The sequence below is a fragment of the Eublepharis macularius genome, chromosome 2 (genome assembly GCF_028583425.1).
Source record: "Eublepharis macularius isolate TG4126 chromosome 2, MPM_Emac_v1.0, whole genome shotgun sequence".
NCBI lineage: Eukaryota > Metazoa > Chordata > Lepidosauria > Squamata > Eublepharidae > Eublepharis > Eublepharis macularius.
The window spans coordinates 186,124,040-186,148,276 of NC_072791.1; the positions used below are offsets into that span (position 1 = coordinate 186,124,040).

Here is a 24,237-nt window from a genome sequence, read left to right on the forward strand (position 1 = left end):
GAGGTGGGTAAGGCTAAGAACATGTGATTGGCCCAAAGTCACCCAATGAGCTTCCATGGCAGGGTGGGGATTCAAATCTGGGTCTCCTAGTCTGAAACTCTAACCATCACACCACATTGGCTACTGTGAGGTGGCTCCTGTTGAACAGTACCAAGCAGCTGAGCCTGGAAGAGTCATGTAAATTGTGTGGTAGCAAGTTGCCTGGGGGATGGTACTGTTAGGCCTGTCCCTGCTAAGGCCTCCCTCAAAGGCCAAAAAACCCTGGAAAGGGCCAGTCCCCTCCAGCTGCCTTTTACTGACAGAAACTGAGATGGTAATACTGTTATGGTTGCTTAACAATGGCAACAGAAAGAATTTATTTCTTAAAGCTTCAAGTGCTGCTTCTATCATTGGAGGCAGTTAACCCCCAGTGGTTGGTTGGTTTGGGTTTAGAGGATGTTATTTTTTTTGTTTTGTTTTTTTGTTTTTTTAGATTTCAGATTTTTCTGTAACATTGGCTTTTTTCAGGATTGTAGAAAGATCATGTCTTGTCTTTTCATGGCTCGAGTCTCCAGATTTAAGTACCTACAGATTTAGCCTATGTTGAGAATTAGATATATTGATATTTTTATAGTTGGTTTTAAAGCCCCTACACTAAAATATTGGAAATTATGCCAAGCTTTCCAGCGCTTTCCAGAGCTTTAAAAAAAGACGTTTGTACTTATAATCCTCAAATTTTAAAATAAAACAGTTTTATAAATTATTTTTGAGCCGTAAAGAAAACAATTTAAATATGTAATCAATGGGCTTGATTTCAGGAAGCTGTTGGGTTTTTTAAGCAACGGAACATGAATGAATACAACTCACATGGTTCATAATTTCAGAGTTATGCTTTGCCAAAGCCATAGGCATGGAATCGATAGGACTTGTAAATTTGAGTGTGTCAGGATGCTGCCTGTATGCGTAGTCGCTCAAGATCTGGGAGGCTCTTTTATTCTTCTCATCTTCTAGGGAACCACTTGGAGACCAACCTATGCCTTTTAGCCACTCAAGATCTGCTTTGTACACATTCTGTAAAAGAAAAATAAAAAAGAGCAGATAATAAAGTATTTCTTTCCAGTGGAAGTGAAAATTTTTGCCCTCACAACTACAACCCATATCTAGTTAAACGACTATTGTAGTCCCAACAATTAACAACAGCAAAGATTAACAAACATAACTGATGCCAGGACTTAAAGGACTGTCATACATGCTGCCTATATAACCAAAAATGTCATAATGTGCATCTGCAGTAGCAGTAGTATGGGCACTTACAGAAACCTTTCTTTCTCTCCTCACCCATGTGACAACCTGCCTGTATGTCCTTCTCTTCCAGTACTCCCACTGCTTGTGCTGCCTTCCCGATAGTGATGGGCAATGTACGTGGTTTGAAGCTTGGATGGTAGAAGGAGTCACAAGGGAGAAATACTGCACAAATTGGAGAATGCAGCAGCAGCCCCCACTGGAAGACCTAGGTCACAGCAGTTGCCCCACCTCAGTTTATGTTGATGCCCACACAAGATCCTATCAGACACAGAGTGCTCCTATATATATGTACTGACTTCCCAATAACTTCAAGAGAGAAGACCACATGTGAGCATTTCTGAATAAGAAATCCCTTATAAGTTTAAAGAAAACACAACCTATTTAAATCAACTGAATGACCTGTAGTTGATGAATTTAGGCTGTTCAGGATCTTCTGAATACGAAGTTATAATTTTGCTTTATCTAGAATTCATCAAATTATTTCAAGCTACAATACCATCCTAGGAAAATTAGAAATCGGAGCTGAAAATATTGTAAAGTTTTCACAAATTCTCTTTAGCAAGATACTTACATCACTTTGAAGATCGTACGTTTTCCTGGCATGCACAACATCATTCTGGTCTGGAAGACAAGTCCATTGGTGCAAGTAATTGCGGTAGTCAATATCAGTGACCAATTTCTGACAATTCTTAGCCAGCAAGATCCCAAGCATGTCCACAGGAGTGTTGTACTTGGTCTTCCATTTCTCAAAATCCTTCTTGTATTCCCTCTCACTCTGCATCTTGGCTACATTCATAGAGTGCACAAGTTTCGGGTCATCTTGTATGCTGCGAGCTCCAATATGGTGGCCAAGCTGCTTGCGATATCCATCTTTGTATTTGTACTGTAGAAAAGAAAAGTTACTTTTCACTCATTTCTCATATCACTAAGAAAGACTAAATTGTTAAAAAACATTGTTGCCTACCATTCATGCCACTGGTATGCCAGGCGCACAGTCCTTTGGCAACTATGGTATCAGTGCTTTGCCCTGTCATTATGATAATGCTATACAATGCAAAGCCCTTTAGAAAGCACTTAACAAGGATTTATTTTGTACAAGATATCCTAATTTATATAATCAGCTCTTTCTGCTCAATCAGATGAGTACAGCCAATACTCATTTAAGAATTCATGGGATTAAAGTTTTACTCTACTAGCAACAAAGCCCGTTGTGTGAAAAAATGCAACGGGCTCTAGAAAACTGTTGTTGATAATCTTTTTATTTTTCATGTTTTTTATATTTGTATTCTTCTCTTCTTCCCTTCAGCACCCTCTTGCTCTGATCTGGTGGTCGCTGCAAAGCACCCACTTGCTGTCGCATGGGGGCCCAGTGAATCGATGGCCTGAGCGCTCCTCTTGGTGGCAAGTGGGTGCTTTGTAGCAGCCTGGAGGCCAGAGCAGGAGGGCGCTGACGGGAGGTGCGGGGAGGAGTGCTTAGGCTGTCGATTCGGTGGACCCCCTCCTGACAGCAAGCAGGCGCTTCGCAGCAACCTGGAGGCCAGAGTCGTTGGCAATGCGCCTGCACAAGGATGAAAAGTGAGTTGTCGTCAATACAGCTTGCCTTTTATATAGTAGGATAGATGTCAGTGCAAGGAAACTGTTAATTCTTGTACTGCAAAATATTAAAGAAGAATTCAACCTTCTTCCAATGTCAAGGTTTGAGTATTTGAACAAAAAAGGAAGCTCTTGTTACTAACAACAGTCCAGTGAGATGGGTCAGACTGAGAGTTTTGTGACTGGCCCAAGGTCACCCAGCAAGCTTCCATGGCAGAGGGGGGAACTGAATCTGGGTTCCCCAGATCCTAGTCCTTCACTCTAGCCACTACACCACACTTGCTGTCACATATATAATGACTGTAAAGACTAAAATGGCAATAGCCTTTTTGTCTTTTACACATTTTATATATACATATATATATATATATATATATATATATATATATATATATATAGTGTTAAAAACCCATTTTGTTGTAAAAGAGGTGGGCATAGTTCTTACTTCACTGGCAATCTCTCGGGATGCTTTTGCTGCTTTGATTGGTATGGCATCAATAGGAAGGTTGTAGCCTTTCTTCTTCAGTTCTTCTAAGCCTAACTTGTAGAGTTTCTATTGAGAGAAACAAAGGAAGTTTAGTAACAAGGAAAGCCCAGCTGGGAAAAAAAACATCCAATGCAACTCACACAACCCAGGATAAAACTTACATCACTTGTGTTAAGTAAGTTGGCTCTGGCCAAAACAATTTCAGGAGTGTCAGGCATGATGTGAATCTGTGTCTTGTCCTTGTCCCAAGCTTCTCTGTAAAGTTTCTAGAAAGGGAGAGAATCAATGAGAATAAGCATATGCAAGACCAAATTTCACGGCTTACTCCCAGGAAAGTATTCTTAGGAATGAAACCCTCGAGTTACAGTTGCATATAACTTTCATATGGCAATATGGTTGACTTACTCTTAAATAAAAGTGCATAGGCTTTCATCTAATACTTATCTACATGAGCATCATTTGATTATCTGTCACATCCGCATTACCACTTTCTGCGCACATTATCCATGCCCCAACCCATTTTCCGAGTGGAATTAAAAAACTTACATCACTTCTATGCTTTGCATTTTCTTTCGCCAAAACCACCTCCATTGAATCAGGAATGCTTGTAAATTTAACAGTGTCGGGAGGTTGACGATATTTCTTCTCACTCAGAATCTCTGAAGCTTTCTTATTCTTTTCTGATTCTAAAGATCCATATGAATTCCATCCAACGCCTTGAAGCCACTGAAGATCTGCTTTATATGCATTCTGGTTTGGAAGAATACAAATTATGTATTATAATGGACCCTGGAGAGAGGAATCTACTTTCTGCTCTGTAATGTTGTAGTACTCCCTTTGGCATTTGCTGATTTCTACTTCTCTTTTCTATAATTTGATTTGATTATGGTTAAGATAGACATAGGATAAAGTTTAAAACAAGAACAAGGCCCTTCCCCAAGGCTTACATTACATTCCAAGACAAGACCCAGAACAGGGACAGACAAAACTATGGAAAGGTAGGATGATAAAGAGAGCAAATGCAGAAGAGACCAGGTCAATATCAAGATAAACTGTAGGCTTGTAGGCACAGGGAAAGTGTGTTTAAAAAGAAGTAAGTAAAATTGCAGCTTAATGGGAAGAACTGATTTAGAGGAACCAAGGACACAAACAAGGAGGAGATAAGGTGCAAGTTTAATCTGCCTTCACAGTCAGCACAGTTTTCAAACAAAAAGAAAAAGGTAGTTTATAAATCTGACTCACATCACTCTGTAGTTCATATACTTTCTTAGCATGAATGACATCTGTTTGGTCCGGCAAACAAGTCCATTGGTGAATGATCCGTCTGTAGTCTGCATCGCTAACCAGATTCTGACAATTCTTTGCCATCAAGAAAGCCAGCATATCCACAGGCAAATTAATCTTTGTCTTCCACTTCTCAAAATCTTTCTTGTATTCCCTTTCACTCTGCATCTTGGCTACATTCATAGAATGCACAAGCTTGGGATCATCTTGCACGTTACGGAATCCAATGTGATGCCCCTGTTGTTTGCGGTAACCTTCTTTGTACTTGTACTAAAACGGAAAAAGTTTTATTGTAAAAAACTAAGACAGGAATCAGAATACAGAAACACATCCCTATGGTGCCATGGCTGCTGCAGATTTGAACTCTAAGCTGAAGTGTATAATTTTGCAATGATTTAACAAGCTAAGGAACAGCAGTAAGGGTTTATTTATCTAGCTCATATTTTACTCACTGTTCATGGACTAAGGCAGGACTTGAACCCAGGTCTCTCCAGTCCTACTTCAACACTTTCACTGCTTCTAAATATCTAAATGCACTTTCATGTGCATTTAGATATTTCTGGTCCAAAGATATAGCCTTAAAAATACCTTGTTGGTATTTTAGATATATTCAGGTATCTGGAGTGATATTAGGGTTTTCAGGAATACTGGATCCTGAAAAATTCCTGAAAAACCTGGGAATATCCGGGGCTGGCATTTTAAGGTCCCCAAGCCTCATTTTATTCAATTTCACGGGAGCAATGGGAGGGAGGTTGAAGGGAGGCAGCTCTCCCAGGCATTAGAGGGATCACTAGAACTGTCTGCTCAGTCATGACACTTCTCTCACTGCTCTCTGATCATGGGCAGAGAGGACAAAGAGCAGGACTGCCGTTTGACTCCATTTCAGGAAGTCACATTAGTGCATGTGTGTCTGTGTCAGTGTTTTGCCATGTCTTGCTGGCTGCCTTTGTGCTGGCTTTCCAGGTAGGTTAGAATTGGTTTCTGTGGTTTAACCTTGGTTCTGTTGGGCTTGCAGCACCGTCTCTCGCTTCAGTTGGTTTGCCTTAGATTCTCTGGTTTGACATTGGTTGTGGTGGGCTTGCCACATTGCCTGGGATTCTGTGGTTTGATGTTGGAACTGTTTAGGCTTGCTGGTTCTGTTTTCCTTTGGAGGCCTGTGTATATAGCTCTTCTGTACTTGGCTATGGGCTTCTTTGTTTTGGGGGAAGCATAGCATTTTTTTCCTCATAGGAAACAACGGAGACAAGTAGGATGGCTGGGGGGGGGCACCTTGTTCAGGAGTCTGTAAAATTGGTTCTCTTGATCTAATTTTCTTGAAATGTGGAGAGTGTTTAATGGCAGCACAAGGCAGTTTGGGTGTCATTGCCTTGAAAAACAGCCACTTCAGCCCCCCCCCCCCCCGCCGCCCCAGGAAAGGGCCTTTCTATAGGGAATAATGCATCCTGAACATTTTGGAATTCCAGGAAAAATGTTGCATCCAGATTCTGAAATGGTATTGGGAACCCAAATGATCCAGAGTACCAGTATGGATATCCTTCCTGAAATCCAAATCTGAGAAATTCTCTTAGTTTTTTTAGTGCACATCTATATCACTGGTCTTCAAGTACATAATGTTAACATATATACATTTAGGAGTAAGTTGTCATTGAATTCAATAAGAATTACTTGGAAAAAAATTCATACAATCGAGCTGTAAGCAGGCCAAAACGAAGAACCATTTTCTTTACAGCCAGCTTTACAGATTTGTGATGTTAGAAAGTGCCACACATTTTTTAACATGATAAGGTAATTATCATATTTTTGCAAAGGACATTGAGACTGAAAACAAGAATATTGAAGTTAGAAACATCTTTGGGTAATGTAATAAGTACACAGAAGAATTGTGCAGTTAATAAAAATTAATGTTTGGAGGCGAGGCCATCTGCCTCACGGCGAGATCTGAGAAGAACCTGGGGCAGATGTTGCAAGTGAGAACCTCTTGGTTCAAGTTGTAGAATAGGTAAATAAACACATCGAGCTCCTTCAGAAGAGGCTGGGACCATTTCTTGAGGAACCTGATGTATCTTTCTAAGCCCCCATTATGACATGTAAGAGCTGACTGTATGATACTCCTTCATAGGGCACAATAGGATCACTTTGTAAGACACTCTTGGTACTAAAAGAGAACTATGGTTACTATACTTGGTCTGGTCTCAGCTGCTATTCTCAGCAGCAGCCCAGAATGAACTGCTTGGTGGCCTGAATAAAGATCGAGAGAGTATAAAGTTTAATTTGTAAAACAAACACACAGGGTTTGTACCCGGAATGTCATTACAACACTCTAGGAATTTGCACAACTCTATGGTATGATGTCAGTTCCAGGTACAAACCAAAAGTGACATTACAGTGTCATGCAATGTCACTCCCTGACCAACAAACGCTCTCACTGCTTGCCAACATTAAGTTGACAACCCTAGTGATTAGTGAGGGAGAGGCACATGCCTAAAAGCATTCTCCAATCCAGCTTGGTTCCTGCTATGTACAAAGGGTAGAGTTTCCAGTTAACATATACAGTACAAGAAACAATGAACACTGGCAATAAAGCCTCCATTTAATGTGTCTTGAACAATAATAATGGCTGAATGTTTCAGGTGTACAAATAGCCACAAGATGACTTACATCACTAGCAATATCTCGTGATGCTTTCGCTGCTTTCACTGAAATGGCTTCAGCTGTCAGATCATAGCCTTTCTTTAACATTTCTTGCCACCCAAGTTTGTATAATTTCTAATGGGGAAATGAAAAAGAAAAATGTTCAACATGTGACCCATCCAGAGAAATATCTTTTGTTATACTTAGGCATGCGCAAGGCCCTCTTATATTATGTAAAACTCTTGACTCCCTCAAAATTACTTTGATTTGCCTAGGGTGGGGGTGGGGATCTAGAATTCACTTCAAATTTCACTGTGGGAGAAACTTGGTGACCATTCCATGTGCAGAAATTTCAGATGTGCAGAAAGTTCCTGAGAAATTTTGCTAGTATTACTCCAACTGCGTTTCCCGCAAATTTCCTCTGATAAGAAGAAATTAGCGAATTTACTACAAATGCTTTAGGTGCACATTAACATGAAGTCTATTTAGAATTTCTTATGATTCCAAAGGAGATAGTTAATGCTTACAAAATAAGCCAAAATTCTACATCATGACAGCACTGAAAATGACCTTGCATTCCGACTGAGCACTGGCAAATGGGCCCTCATAAGATCTCATCAAAACTGCTAAATTCTTCTTCCCCCATTCTTACATTTACAGTTACTATTACTATTTACATTTACATTACTATTAGTGGTAGATTAAACTCAGAAACTTGAATTAGGATTTTCGGAGACCCATTGGCTGAAGTGCTGTTTAAATACTTCATTTAATTGTACCAGGATTAGCAAATTCCATTGAAAGCAATCACAGGAGTTCCTGAAAAGCATAATGCGTCACAAAAAAATATTCCAAAAATGACAAACTAGTAGAGATGCATCATTCTAAGCCTCAAAGGGTCTGAATTCAGTATCCTTAATCATTAGCTGTTTGTAACTGCTACCTATCTATTTATACACTATCTATCGATAATGGGAATGTAATTAACGTACTAATCAACACATCATGTTCTTAGACATGTACATACCTCACTGTAATTAAGTTTGTTTGCTTTAGCCTGCATAATATCAGGTGTATCTGGCATCACATGGATTGTCATCTTATCCTTCTCCCAGTCTTGTATGTATGCATGCTGTTGGGGGGGGAAGGGGGAGAACAGAAGATTAGTGAATATCATTGCACATCGATACATGCTGTAATGTTACCATTATCAGCATACATATATCTGCAGTTTTATTTTTGTGTAAAACTAACAAGGTGCGCATTGTTGTAACAAGTGGTGTAGATGTTTGTGTGGATGGGCAAGTGCATGCAAATGTTTGAAGGAAGAACATGTATATTTTGAGCACTACTGGGAATGCAGTGTGTGTCTGGGTTCTCTGCATACAGAAACACATTGCATAATCCGGAAGGATCCTTACCAGTGAAGGCAGGCTTCCATTGACCAAACTGCCCTCATTGCCAACAGTATCCACCGTGACAGCACCATTATTCCCTATTGGAGAAAATGGCAGCCACTGACTAATGTGAGAGAAAATAAATTTGGATCCACTACTGAGGTGCCCTGACCTGGATAGCCCAGGTGAGCCTGATCTTGTCAGATCTCAGAAGCTAAGCAGGGTTGGCCTTGGTTAGTAATTGAATGGGAGACCTCCAGCAAAGACCAGGGTTGGAGAGGCAAGCAATGGGAACCCGCCTCTGTTAGTTTCTTGCCATGAAAACTCCACCAGGGGTTGCCATATGTCAGCTATGACTTGACAGCACTCTCCACCACCACACTATTGAGGCAGACTCCCACCCATGGTGTTTTTTCTGTATGTTAGCTCATACACATTTATTTATTTATTTAACAGTGCCGAAGAAAGAGAATGAGGTGTAGCTTTTCGAAAGCACAGAGTCATTATTACATATGACAGTACTGGTGGTCACCTTATTCATAACTTCAGCATTGTGTTTTGCAAGCTCCATGTCCATAGAGTCCATCTGCTTTGTAAATGGGAAAGCACTTGGGTGCTGGCGATACTTGGTATCACTTGCAATGTCGGTGGCTTTCTTGGCCTTTTCAACATCCAGTGACCCGGCAGGGCTCCAACCAAGTCCTTTGTACCATTCATTATAGTCTTGTTTGTATTCAAGCTGCAGATGCAAAAGGTACATAAAATTTTAAAAGGTTAATATAATAAAACTGCAGGCGATCAGTTGCAACACAAAACAGCTGCATAAATATGTCTAAATAGTAGCCATTAACTATTAATTTAAAAAAGACAGAATCTTACATCACTCTGAATCCGATTCATGTTTCTCGTCAGTTCTACTTGCAATGAATCCGGCAAAAGAATGTATTTGTGGATGAGCCTTTTGTAGTTAGTGTTGGTGATATTTGCTTGTGCTTCCTTGGCTGCCATAACACTGAAAGTATCAGCGGGCGTATTGTACCTGGTCTTGCTGACTTCATAGGCTTTCTTGTACTCACGATCAGATTGCATCTTAGCCACTTGCATGTAATGGACAAGTTTTGGATCATCTTGGAGGCTGCGGAAGCCCACAAGCTTACCTTTGTCCTTTTCATGGTTTAGCTTGTATTTGTACTGCAATAGAAACAGAAAAACCATGGCAGAGACAAAATTTTACCTTAGCAAAGCAAGAACTATGATATTACTTCATCAACTTATTTCAGTTTCAATGCTAGAAAAATAAATTTTTGAATGCTTGAACATGAACAATCTAAAAGATGACAGTGGGATACATAAAAAGACCCATAAGAATCTAAATTAATTCCCCACCACTGTGGAATCTTGGTATCCCTGTAAACTTAAACCCCAGCAAACAGTAATCTGTCCATGACAAAAAAAACCAACGGCCGATCACGTTTTTGCCCAGAACAGAACACCAATTAACGGTTTGACCTGCACAGTGTGTCGGGCCTATTATTATCTGAGACTGGCCGATAGGTGTTATGGAGACCATGAAATCCTGAGCTGCTCCAGACAGGATAGGCTCAGCATGGATGTTGAAGTCCCCCAAGCTTAGGTGTCTTCAACACTGCCTTCAAAATCACCTCCATCGGCTCAGGCAGGCTGCAGTGTGGGCAGTCTGCTAACAGAATCCCAATTCTGTCTCACACTCCCAACACTACATACTTACTCTTAAAACTGCCAGAATTCTGGACATCATTTTTTTGTTTGAATTAGTTTCTATTTTTCACTTGTATTTCTTTGTTTTACTTTGTTAGCCACCTCAGCCATGCCTCTGAAGAGTACATTTATAATAACACTGCAGTGCTAAGGAAAGTTACACCCTTGTAAGACCACTGAAGTCAATGGGCTTAGAAGGGTGAAACTCTACTTAGGATTGCAACATAAGAAAGCAAGCAGATCGACTCAGAATCCTGCTCCGGGCTTACTCCTAAGTAAGTGTTCTTGGGACTGCATGGTAAACCCATAAAGTATTTCTGTTATGATAAGGGCACTCTTGGGTTTCAACTATTATATAAAACTGAAATTCAAAATAAAACCAGCTTACATCACTAGCAATGTCTCGAGAAGCCTTTGCAGCTTGAATAGGGATTGCATCAGCTCTGAGATCACATCCCTTCTTCTTAGCCTCTTCCAGGGAAAGTCTGTACATTTTCTGTAAAGTGAAAAGAGAAAGTTAAAAAGGCAGTTAAGTTTTCAATGTTCATAAATTAATATAAAAACAAACAATGAATTTTCAAGCATGCAGCATTGCCAATTTGGCATTTTAGTGTTAACTTCTACTTTCTCTTTGCAGCCATAAAAACTAGAGATTTACTTTTTAAAAAATGGAAAAAATGTTAGGTATCTACTGGGTTCACTCAAATTGAGTGAAAAACACTTGGGATAGGATGCATCATCTCTGTTGCCTGCTCTTGTGTAAATTAAGAATTGTTAACAACATGCAGATCAAGGGGGGGAGGACTGAGAAGACAAAATGGCCTGGGGAAAGGGAGGATTGACTTGTGGTAGTGGCTGTAGGAACTCGCTCAGTCCAGGGTCACCCTGCATGAGGTGAGATAAACCCAGGGCTGGGATGACCAGGGGAGCAGCCTCCAGGTCACCAGGCTACCAAGACTTTTCCTGATGGCCCTAATGGCCAGTTCTCCCCTGAGCTCAAGCACTGCATGCCTGCAAAACCTCAGCTAGATTGCATGGTCATCTCTGATCAGTTCTGAATTCCTGGCCTTTTAATGTCAAGTGATAGAGAAAAATATAGCACTGCAAAGCATGTGTATATATCTCTCTGCAAAGCATGGATATATCTCTCCTTTTACAGCCACAGAAATGTTTTCCATGAAGGCACCTTTATTCAGATCCATTCCACATTTGCCAAGAGGAAATATGTTTTGCAAAATAGAATTTTGTAACACGTCACCTGCTAGCAATTAAAAGCAGCTTATGGATGAACCAAGAGCTCATTCCCATTCTGGGCACTGAGAGTGAATCTTCACTGCTTCCAAACCCTTTAATTTGGATGTAGACCCTATGTGAATTTGGGGTGGTCCACTCCTACCCCTATGGCTGACAAGAGCCAATTCCTATCAGTTAGTTTCTTTTATTTAAATGGAGAATTCCCAGTGAAAAAGATAACTACCTTTCCCTTAATCACATTCCTTGTTCCCTGGTTGAACACATAAAGCTGCCGAAATTGGTCTACCAAGCTGCCGAAATTGGTCTACCAATTGGTCTACCATTCGCTACTCTGACTAGCAGTGTTTTTCCAAGATAGTTTATTATGCTGGGTATTAATCTGCTTCTCTTGTATTTAAGATTTGCTAGGATGGGCACCGGATTTCATTTTTCAGGATGGAATCAGTAATTCTTACCAGGTTGGTAAATATATGGATTGATAGTTCATTTTTAGTTATCTATAGCTGTAAGGTAAAGGTAAAGGCAGAAGAGCCTCGTGGCACAGAGTGGTAAGCTGCAGTACTGCAGTCCAAGCTCTGCTCATGACCTGAGTTCGATTCTGGCAGAAGCCGGGTTCAGATAGCCGGCTCAAGGTTGACTCAGCCTTCCATCCTTCCGAGGTCGGTAAAATGAGTACCCAGGTTCCTGGGAGTAAAGTGTAGATGACTGGGGAAGGCAATGGCAAACCACCCCGTTAAAAGTCTGCCAAGAAAACGTCGTGATGTGATGTCCCCCCATGGGTCAGTAATGACTCGGTGCTTGCACAGGGGACTACCTTTACCTTACCTAGCTGTAAGAGACTGCAACACAAGTCCATCTAGGCTGCACTCATACTTACATTGCTGATGTTAAAAGCATTTGCTTTTGCCAAAAGAATCTCAGGAATGTCAGGCATTATGTGAACCTTTGTCTTCTCTGCCTCCCAGTCCTTTTTGTAAAGGTGCTGAAAAAAATAAGCAAAACTTCTATCAACATCTGCCCAAATAAATCATGTTCCTTACCACTTGTCATTAAGAGGGCATGAATTGGACCATAACTTGTATGCATACAACACTTCTATTATTTGCTCTCTTCATGTATTTGAAAATGCAATTACAAAAATAAACTGGAGAAACCTTTCATTGTCTAAATTGGGGAGTCCAGGAGAGATCTGCTGGAAACAGAATTCCCAAATAGGAGAAGGTCTTGACTAGAGATGGGCATGAACAGCAATACGAACTAAAAAAAGCCATGAACAGCCCAATCAGCTGTTCGTGAACAAGCTGTTGGTGAGGCCCCATTCTAAACGAACAGGTGGTCGTTCATTGCTGTTCGTCAAGCCAGACAGTCTGGCACCTGCAATCAATTCCCTTGGCAACCGGAGGCAAGGACTGCCTGAACTCTGTCTGAACTCCTGCTGTTGTCCTCGAAACCCCAATCTAAGCCCAATTTAGCTTGATAGGCAGGTCTTCCTTTCAAGTGTGGAGCTCCAAATTTGTTCCAAGGAAGCAAAAAGCAGTGGGGAGGGGGGCTCCCAGCTCTGGTTTTGCAGACAGTGAGGGAGAGACACTTGTTGTTGGCATTTTGAGAGGGAGACAGGAAGAGTGCATTGGAGCTTGAATTTTCTTTGTGTGTGGTGGGATAGGGATCTACCTCTTCAAGTTCCAGGGCTGCTGCCAGGCTCTGGGCCAAGCTATTATTTATTACTGGTACCTTTCCTGCTGCCTGCTCAGGTAGGGTTTCTGGGAGTGATGTGGTAGGGATCTTGATGGCTGGAGAAGAGCCTGCTGGCCCCCACGAACAACGAACATGTTCGTGAACAGGTCATGTTCATCAGTGTTCGTTGTCCGTTGTTCATGGATGGCAACGAACAACGAACACCATGTTTGTTTGTTTTTTTCTGTTTGCACCCATGTCTAGTCTTGACTTGTTCAGTATTGGACTCGTTGATTGATTGCTATCAATGAATGAACTTCTAATCTTCTCAGTCATGCATATATTAATATGCCAAATTGGGGCCAAATTGTACTTTCTTTGTGCACAGGGGTCAACAAGTTTTTTTTTCACTGATGAAATGTATCTTCAAATATCTTATTCGTAGAAATCAAATTTGTAGAATACTGACTCTGCTCTGCTTTTCTCTACTGTTATAAAATCTTTTTTTAAACTACATGTATATAGTACCTCTCCAAAGATCTGCTTGAGGATGTCTGCTTTCTTACCTCATCCATAATTTTTGCATTACTTGTAGCGAGAACCATGGGCATGGAATCCATCAGGATGGAGTACTTCAGTTTGTCAGGATGCTGCCGATACCTCTTGTCACTAACAATCTCCATGGCTTTCCTATTCTTCTCAGCTTCTAGAGATCCTAATGGCATCCACCCAACTCCCTTCATAAATTCATCATAGTCTGCCTTGTACTGATTCTGGAGAGAAAATTAAATAAATCAAATGAAAAATGCTAGGTTAATTATTTTTTATTTTAATGACAAATGATTGCCAATATTTTAATTCACAGCTATTTGAAAATGAAGCGGATATACTGGTTTGTTTGTAGCAATCAACTGCATCTTTTTGGAACAGCAATTTTTATATTTGATCATATTTATTAAAATATGTAATCCACTGATGCCTGGGGGCATCTTTTCAGGGTCCACTGTAGGCAAGTGGCAGGGGGAAGCAGAGAAAGTTTCCTTTCAATTAGCACACAGCTCTTCTAATGCTGGATAGGACACACCCCATTGTTGGCAGACTGTGTATAACTCATTCTTTTGTGCTCTGACCAGAGGGATATCTCTACCATACTTCCATACTCATAATGCAGAGAATTTTGGTAGCACTAAGTATGAATACGATATTTTACAGGATTCAGCCTCTTCTCCTGCAGAACCACAGTTCTGATCTGAACTGGCCATTGGACAACAGTTATTGGACTTTAAAGAATACTGGAAATATCTGATCACAGATCTCTTAGCATCTCGTCTAATTAGGCCTGTAGTAATTCAAAGGCTGTAGAGTCCATTACTTACATTACTCTGTATCTGCATCATGTTTTTGGCCAGTTCAAGATTCATGGCATCAGGCATAACATTGTAAGTGTGAATAATATTCCTGTAGTTTGTATCTGTTGCCACTTCCTGTGCTTTCTTGGCTGCCACTACGCTGAACATGTCAACTGGGGTGTGGAACCTGGTCTTTGACTGCTCGTAGTCTTTTTTGTATTCACGGTCCGATTGCATTTTAGCAACTTGCATAAAATGCACCAGCTTAGGATCATCTTCAAGACTCCGGAACCCGATATGCTTTCCCTTTGCCTGCTCAAAGGCCAGTCTGTATTTATACTGTAAACATTAAAAACACATTTGTTAAAACAAGTCAATGCTTTTCTTCTAAAAAAAGACGTGGCAGTACTCATGATGTTCTCCCCTCGCAGCCCAAGACCCAAATGCCCAAGATGTGCTGGCTCTCCATAAGGAGGAGCCAGAATTCCATTCTGGTGTGTTCCCCCAGAAAAAACACCTTGAAACAAGGTAAAAAAGAACTAGCTAATGATAACGGTTAATCATATGTTACACTTCCTCACAGCTATGTATCTTGATGATATATCATTGGGTAAATGCTGAGTGATTCTAAATAAAAAAGATGAGAACAGATAGGAGATCAGAATAACAAAGCAAAGAAGCGTTCATTTATCCCCTATCTCTACACGGACCTATTTTTTTAAGAATAAAGGAATCCATCATTCCTAAGGATCTGTACATACTTGAGCTGCAGTCCAAGATAGAGTTAAGCAACCTTAAACTTGTTCATATCAATGGCTTTAAAAGCACTTAACCCCTGTGTTGGATCAAAACCATGTTTTCCACAGAATAGTTGTCGTTGACCTCCACACTGAGTTGTGTATTTATTTGTTTGTTTGTTTAAAGCATTTATTTGCCACCTTTCTACCATGCAGGAACTCAATGCAGCTTTCAATATATATAAAATAATCATGAAAACAAATAAAAATAAAGTTTAAAAGCATAGTTTAAGACTGCTAATAAATAAAGAACGAAATTAATTAAAAGCAGTCCTAGATGAAAACATCTCCAGCTGCCCTCTGAAGATCGGCAGTGAGGGGGCCAGACACACCTCCCTGGGGATGCTGTACCATAATTGTAGGACTGATCACCTATCAGGTGAGCTTCTTTAGCTGATTGGACAGTCAGGAGTGCCCCTCCCTGTGATCTTAATCCCTGATCAGGAACATATGGGAAAAGATGGTCCTTCAGATACCCTGATCCCTAGCCAGGCAGGGCTTTAAAAACCAAAATCAACTCCTTGAATTGTGCTCAGGAATGGATTGTATAGCCAGTGTTATATCTAGCAAATTACTTCTATTACTCTTTGGTACAGTTATCTACCAAATGTGAAATATATAGAAATTCCCACACAAAGACACAATAGTCTTGGCATTTTGATGGACAAAGCACAAAGAAGTGATAGGGAATAAAATTTTTGGAGCCTAAAACAAGCTAATGCAATAGCAACACTAAGAATTGTTTCCCAGATTAGTCAAAAGAGTTTATGAGCCCAACTGAAAGAACTCAGGCAGAACAAACATTGTGTGAATGTGGGGCAGGGTTAGGCTAGAAAGAAATAATCTTTTCCTGGTTTTTGTTTATACTGAAGGCAATATCAAAAGTTAAACATACATCACTTGCAATATCCCTAGAAGCCTTGGCTGCTTTTATTGCAATAGCATCAGGCCTCAGATCATAGCCTTTCTTCTTCTCTTCCTCCCATCCAGCCTTGTACAGTTTCTGTTCAAAAAGAGACAGACAGACCAGAAGACAGTTAGAGACATTGCTTTTTGAAGACGGTTACAGAACACTACGATTATACAACTGGTATCTGCACTTTCAAAAACGCAGCCTAAAAAGTGACAAGAGTAAGAAGGGTGCTTGCTATCTGAAATCTCACATTGCTCATGGTGACTTGGTTGAATTTGGACAAGAGAATTTCAGGTGTGTCGGGCATCACGTGAACATCAGTCTTCTCTTTGTTCCATTTGTCAACATACAGTCTCTGCAGTAGAAAAAGAAAAATGATTTGGCCTTAAAGATATCACTTTATTTTGATTTTTCTAATTTGCAATTTATTTATATACACTATGCCTTCAAAGTACGTTGAAGTTTAAATTAGCCTCCCCCATCAGAGGTCGCTGCTGCTTACAAAACACATAGAAATGCTGTTTCATAGCAATCTATGTAAAACATAACAAAAATCAGTGCTTTTACCATGTCAGATTACCTTACAGATATCAAATGTCAATTCTATTTTGTTTACTCTAATCTCTAGCTCTGACCTGGATAGCCCAGGAGAGCCTGATCTTGTCAGAGCTCAGAAACTAAGCAGAGTTGGCCTTGGTTAGTAATTGGATGGGAGACCTCCAACGAAGACCAGGATTGCAGAGGCAGGCAATGGCAAACCACCTCTGTTAGTCTCCTGCCATGAAAACCACCAGGGGGTCACGATGACTTGAGGGCAGGATTTCTTTTCAATCTCTAGCTACAATTTCTTTTAATTCTTAAATCTCACAAAGACACATTTACAGTGCAATCCTAAAAGTTATTCCAGTCTAAACTCATTGATTTCAATGGGCTCAGATTGCAATAACACTTCTTAGGACTGTGCTCCCTATTACTTTATTTTACACTACACTAGGGATGTGCGCTTCGGGTTTCCAATTCGGGTAAAATACCCGAATCGTACCCAATCTGTAAAGATTCGGGATTTCCGAATCAGGGCCAGCATGCTGGCCCTGATTTGGAAATCCCAAAACAACCTCCCAGTCCCAGCCCCTCACCCCCACTTACCTTGGCCCTGCCACTGATGGTAGAGGCGGCGTTGGTGGTAGCATTGGCTCTGGTCCTCCCCGCCACCCTGAAGGGCCACAGGGCAGTGAAGGAGGCAGAGAAAGCCCTTCCTGCCCCTCAAATGGCCACCATGGCAGCCATTTGAGGGGCAGGAAGGGCTGGAGGCGGCAGCTCTGGCCTTCCCCGCCGCCCTACAGGCCCAGAGAAGGTGGCACAGCGGCGGTAGTGGTGGCTCTGGCCCTCCCCACCACCCTGTGGGGTCACGGGGTGGCAGAGGAGGCAGAGAAAGCCCTTCCTGCCCCTCAAATGACCACCACAGCAGCCATTTGAGGAGCAGGAAGGGTGGAGGAGGCAGCTCCAGCCTTCCTCGGTGCCGTGCAAGCAGCTGCAGGCCTGAAGAAGGCAGTGTGGCAGCAGAGGAGCCAGCTCCAGGCTGTCCTGGCCTCGTGCATGCTGCCACTGCCCAGCTGATCACCCTCCCCTCTCCCAGCCAGCCAGGTAAGTGGGTGGGGGTGGAGGGGTTGGCCCAGGGGTCTGGGGGTTGCCCTGGGGGTGGGAGGTGGGGTGGGGGTTGCTCCCCCACTTCAGTATCTCCGAATCTTTACAGAGCATACCGAAGTGAGTAAATAGCAGAATTCCAAAGCAGCTTGCCACTTCGGAATTCTGGTATTTCCGAATTTTTTTCACGCTTCAGGTTTTCCCTCTTCAGGTTTTCCTGCTTTCGGGATGCACACCCCTACATTACACAATCACAGCAAAAGGTAAATGGCTCAGAAGAGGGGTAATATGTATCTCACATATTTTTAATTTTGGCAGGCCAGGTAGATCAATGCCTTTGTGCAAAGTATTTCCATGCCGTCTAACAGATATAATAATGTGAGATTGCCATGCAATTCACTTCCAGAGAACTTTTCAGAGCACACTAAATACCAACAAGATTTTTCAGTTTATAAGCTTTCAAAGTTCAGTCTCCCTTCATCAGATACTGGGTGTAGGTAACACTTTTACAGTGTCATCCTAAGCAGAGTTACACCCTCTGAAGTCCACTGAAGTCAGCAGGCTTAGAAAAGAAGACACTGCTGGTAACCTACTAGTAAACTCTGAAATAAGTGTATTTTAACTAAGACACTCTGTTCTTAAACCCTGAAAAATTAGGTTGCTTACTAGAAATTGATTTTCTTCGAGTGATCGTCTGAGCAGTCAACACAACCTCTTTTTCCCTTCTCACAACAGGTACTCATAAATTGCTGCAGTGTTATTTTTGGAAGAACAGAATCCATGTATCCTCCTCATATAGTTTACATTTTAAAAATTAGCAATGCTCAAAGGGAAAAAATAAGGTTTTTAAAAATTACCTTATTCATGGTATTGGCATTTTGCTTGGCAAGCACCTGCTCCATGGAATCCATGTCAATAGTGTATTTCAGCTTGTCTGGGTGCTGACGATACTTCTTCTCATTCAGAATGTCAGTGGCCTTCTTTGCTTTCTCTACTTCTAGAGACTGGATTGGCACCCAACCAACTCCTCTCAGCCAATTACTGAAATCTGCTCTGTAAAGATTCTTTAAAAAGGGGGGAAATGGGTTATAAAGTGAAATGTCAGTTTTCACAACATTGAAGAGCAACATATTCTTCCACTGCCATAAAGTAGGCTAAAGTTGGGATGGTGGATCCATATCCTATCTCAAAGAAATCCATGACTAGCTTGAGCAAAAAGCCTGCCCTCAAAGGTGCCTTCAGATAGCCAAGAAATATGGACTTTTTCAAAGGAGGAAACTATATATTAATATAAATTCATTGTTCTACAAGTATGGGCTATGTTACTCAATGCTTGACCACAGTGGTCATTTAAAAATATTGATTTCTGTGAATGTGTGGATTTTGAGGTGACTATAGATTCCTACTAAGATGGAGGAAGTGAAATGAAACATATTCCTCCACCACTAAAGTTGGGACAAAATCCTTGGTCCTGTAATTAAAATATGAATTCAAGTAAGGTGTAACATATGAAGGGGGAAAATTGGAAAAGTGCAGTGATTTGAGAATATACCAGAGTGTAACATACGATGCATCTGTCTAATCAGCACATCTTAGCAAAAAACTGAGCAGCTGGGTTTCAAAGTTATAGGCATTCTGCCTTGATCCTTCCAAGACACTAGTTACATGATGTGACCATAAGCCCTTGTGACGAAATGGCATAGTATAGTCCAAGCTCATCAGATCCTGGAAGCTAAGCAGGGTCAGTATTTGGATGGGAGACCACCAAGGAAAATGGTCCCTTGCTGGGATCCCCATAAGTAGGTTAGATCTGACAGCACACAGACACACACACTCAACCATTGGTATAATTATTTTATCATCAGCAAATAACATACATCACTCTGAATCTGCATCCTGTTTCTTGACAATTCCACACTCATGGCATCAGGCAAAAGGGTGTAATTATGTAGAGATTGTCGGTAGTTTGTGTCAGTAACAACTTCTTGGGCTTTCTTCGCAGCTACCACACTGAACATGTCGAAAGGTGTGTGATACTTAGTCTTGCTGGTTTCATAATTCTTCTTGTATAAACGATCTGACTGTAATTTTGCCACATTCATATAATGGACCAGTTTAGGATCATCTTGTAGACTACGGTATCCAACTTGTTTCCCTTTATCTTTCTCATATGCTTCCTTGTACTTGTACTGGAAAACAAGCCAAAACAAAATAAAGGTTTTAAATATGTAAGAATTAATAGGTAGGCTTATTTAGAATCAATTTTTTCACAACACTCTAAAAACGTATCAGCAATAGATATTTTTCATATTATTTCCTCTACCCTTGCTGGTCATCTTTTTTTCTGACAAGGTTTACATAAACATGTTAACTCCCGTTGGCTACACTGCAGCATGGAGTGATGGGCTGCATGTGTAAGTATACCATCACTTATATAGTCCTACAGATATAACTCACACATCCCCTCTCGTAAAATCAACTCTTAAATGCAATCAGTTCATATACTAAGCTGCCAGTTATAGTGTGCAGTAACCAAGAGATGAAATCTAGTACATATGTGAGAACCAATTCTTTGTCAAACCATATCCAACATTCAAAAAGCTCTTGCAAATTTGATTATACACATTTGTGAATATTCCCTCATTTATCCCTAAACCAAGAAAACTATACAGTCCTCTTTCTTATTACTCTTCTTTTCAGTACTACTTACCTCGCCCTTCCAAGTTCCCTCTTTTTTGGTCTAAGGGGGTAGAGTTTGCTTTTCCCTACTTCACCACAACTCTTGCTTCTGAATACTCATCATTTTTGGAAGAGATCATTAAGCTCCATTGCTTCCAGTTTGCTACCAAAGAGCAGCTGGCCTCTCCCTCTCTCAATAAAATGGCAATCTGGTAGGGTAAAACTGGGCAGTGGTGTTTGGGAGATGATAACTTTGCAGGATGTTAGATGTCAGATGACCAAATAACAAATCCAGCTTGAGTGATATCATAAACATGTCTTGGTTTTCAATGAGGGTTTCTCTTATTCTGCTCAGAAGCTTGCATAATTTCCCTTCCCCACTTTGGAATTAATTAGGCACCATCTCCTCACTTCATGCTCATGCAGGAAAAACAGCATGAAAAAGGAGTAGAAATCCAGTTCTGTACAGATGATGGATAGTGTCCAACTAGCTGCATCAGAAGCATATCAAAGGATACAGATGACTTTTCGATAGCTAAAATGATGGCGGTGGAGATTTACAGTGTAATCTTAGGCAGTTACACTCTTCTAAATCCATTGAAGCCAATGCACTTAGAAGATGAGAACTCATTACGCATTTCTGAAGTCTGCATGAAGTCTGTTGGCCCAGAATAATCTATTACTCAGAACATAACCCATTCTGTAGAAAATTACAAACATCACCTGCAACCCAAGATTTTTTAGAGGAGTTCAACTTACATCGCTGGCAATGTTCCGTGAAGCTTTTGCAGCAATTATAGAAATGGCATCTGGCTTCAGATCATACCCTTTGGCAATTAGTTTCTTCCAGTCTGCTTTGTAATAACCCTTAAATAGAAGGAAAGCATTATTCTTACTATGAATGTTTGGTGAAAGAGTATATTATTCTTTTGTCCTCAACATCCCACTGAATGTCTGCAGTCACAAAGGCAACCTAAAAGACATTAGCATATGTAATTTTGTTTTGTATCAACTGAAGAAGAATTGCCAGCTTCAGCACAAACAGAATGCAGTATCACTATAGCTGACAAAGGGATAAGTATTTTTCCTATCCTATAGGGAAAAGTGATGGGGAAGAACTGCATTCAAAACGAATTTTAAAAATAACTTTTCTAATTATTTGGATGACATCAATTAATAGGGAAACAGCCCATCCAATACTCACATCACTTATGTTATAAGCGTTGACTTTGGCTTGAATAAATTGAGGAAGATCAGGGTCCAAGTGATAGGTGTGTTTAACTTTCTCACCCTCCACTTTATAGTTTATCTAAAAGGAAAACAACACACATATCAGTTTTGCATAGTAGGTACAGGGTACTTCTTTTTGGATTCATCTGTATATTATTTTTGACATGAAATGTATATGCAAACATATCTAGTTCCACAACATACTAAAATGCTTCTCCTATACATACAGTAGCCTGTATCTGGGCTATGTAGTTGAGATCCAAATTCAGCTGCACTAGAAGTAACAAATTAGGTGAACATTAGGGACAAAGGGAGCCTGTGCTGCTTCTACCCTTGTTTTGTAGACCTAGCAAAGAAGGAAAGAGGACTCCTAAGCAAAAGTTCTACAGACTTGAGCCTGGTCTTTCTAAAAGAGTGATGCAAAACAATTGCTGTTCTATCTCACTGAGGCATAGCTGGCATAGATGGACTTTTTGGCATAGATGGAGAGGACTGGGCATTAAGCCCGCCCACCTCCTGAGAAAAGTTCTAGTTGACTGATGGCCTGGGGTGGGGGCTGCCTCAGCCCTAAATGAGGGTGACCCTTGCCCATGCTGGGCAGTGCAAGAAATCAGCAGCCTAAGCCCCACAAGGAATAGAGGAGGAAGCACCTAGCTATGCCCTGCATTCCTGGGATCTGACTAGGCAGGCTGCCTTCCTCCTTTCAGAAGCGGTTGGTTCATTTCCCAAGGCTGCTTATTTCTTCTATTCTACCATTCTATTAGAGCAGGTGGGCCCAGGAACTGTGATACCATCCTCAAAAGTCTAGGAATGCCTTATATGCTTAAAGTTAAGGCATGACATTGGGAAGAAAGTCAGGATTGACTCTGTACATTTTCAAATACTGTAAATTTTTCAATGTAAGTTTTAAACTTAAAATATGGTACACTGGCGTTTGCAAGAACTTACATCACTTAGTTGCTTGGTGTTTTGCTTAGCCAAAACCATTGGCATTGAATCTGGCAAGCTTGTGAACTTGAAAGTGTCTGGGTGCTGGCGATATTTATGTTCATCTAACGCCTCTCCAGCTTTTTTAACTTTTTCCACATCTAGTGAACCCAGAGGACTCCATCCAATTCCTTTGAACCAGCTATTATAGTCTTGTTTGTAAACATTCTAGGGGAGAAGTGCACAAACAGAAATTCAAAGAAGAGAACAAATAGTACACAAAACATTAGCTATGTCCAAGGAAAACTGCTGTACCTGACTGGGTATCTACAAAGATCTTTTCCTTTGAATGATTCCCAGAGTATCCCATTGCTGCAACCTAATGTGCCATATTATTTACTTATGAACTACCATGAACAGTTGCTATATTTGATGTTCTATTAGTTTTTTTCTAAGATACTTTTATTTGTACCTTTCAAATTCCAGCTATTTACATAATCATACTCCATATTTATTATGTTGTAAAGGAGTAGGAGAAAAAGTTCCTCAGTTAAGCCCTTGGATAATTGTCTGCCCTTTGACATTCCATTTCTTTAATTCTAATGTGATAATTCTGTTAAATGACATATCTGCATGAGATTTGATACACATGTCCAAGGTAATATTATTTGATGCTTTAGATTCGAATCTCCGCTCAGTTCTCCACATCTGTTTCCAAAGGGGAAAGAAAAATGCAAAATATAGAGCATTGTTTCTTAAAAATGGAGATGTCAGTATGTGCACATTCAGAAAATTCTACATGACAACTGCAAATCCCAGCTCAACCTTTATGCCTTTCTTCAAAATTGCAAATGAAAAACAGTGCAATGTCCCTTGTACACTGAATCACTGGCATGAAAGGTTACATGCACATACTCTACACTTCACACGTGAGCCTCACTTTACCCTTCATACCTGTTCTCAAAGTGGAAGGTAAAGGAGTATGGTTTCTAATACAACTGATCAGCTACACTAGTTTATTTGATTTTAATCCATGTAAATAAATGTGATAAAGCAAGAACCTTAAGGATGCTAACTGAATTTCCCCCTGCACATTAGCCCCAATCCACCTGTAGTCATATTGGCTTCAGATGGAGATTTCTATATGACACTTTGACTTCACTTATACGTCATTTTTCTCCCCAAGCAGCTTACAACATCCACCCCTCCTCAATCACCCTGTGAGAGAAGTTAGACTGAGAATATGTGACTGGCCCAAAGTCACCCAGTGAGTTCCCATGGCAGAATGGGGATTTGAACCTGGGTCTCCCACATCCTAGCCCAACACTTTAACCACTACACTATGCTGGCTGTCATT

The 24,237-nt window shown here is 40.7% G+C and overlaps 1 protein-coding gene across 42 annotated transcripts in view; it reads right to left on the reverse strand.

The window, feature by feature from the left end:
• NEB (nebulin) overlaps positions 1-24,237 on the reverse strand; it is a 219,199-nt gene that overhangs the window by 130,222 nt on the left and 64,740 nt on the right. For all 42 annotated transcript variants that reach the window (XM_054971307.1, XM_054971310.1, XM_054971326.1 and 39 more), the window contains 21 exons: positions 22,902-23,108; positions 21,928-22,032; positions 21,483-21,590; positions 19,922-20,233; positions 18,902-19,108; positions 16,651-16,755; positions 16,383-16,490; positions 14,718-15,029; positions 13,908-14,114; positions 12,545-12,649; positions 10,802-10,909; positions 9,556-9,867; positions 9,209-9,415; positions 8,307-8,411; positions 7,307-7,414; positions 4,607-4,918; positions 3,911-4,114; positions 3,526-3,630; positions 3,323-3,430; positions 1,856-2,167; positions 847-1,050 (listed from right to left, as the gene is read on the reverse strand). In XM_054971307.1, the coding sequence (XP_054827282.1) occupies positions 847-1,050; positions 1,856-2,167; positions 3,323-3,430; positions 3,526-3,630; positions 3,911-4,114; positions 4,607-4,918; positions 7,307-7,414; positions 8,307-8,411; positions 9,209-9,415; positions 9,556-9,867; positions 10,802-10,909; positions 12,545-12,649; positions 13,908-14,114; positions 14,718-15,029; positions 16,383-16,490; positions 16,651-16,755; positions 18,902-19,108; positions 19,922-20,233; positions 21,483-21,590; positions 21,928-22,032; positions 22,902-23,108 (3,861 nt within the window). The remainder of the gene's footprint in view (positions 1-846; positions 1,051-1,855; positions 2,168-3,322; positions 3,431-3,525; positions 3,631-3,910; positions 4,115-4,606; positions 4,919-7,306; positions 7,415-8,306; positions 8,412-9,208; positions 9,416-9,555; positions 9,868-10,801; positions 10,910-12,544; positions 12,650-13,907; positions 14,115-14,717; positions 15,030-16,382; positions 16,491-16,650; positions 16,756-18,901; positions 19,109-19,921; positions 20,234-21,482; positions 21,591-21,927; positions 22,033-22,901; positions 23,109-24,237) is intronic.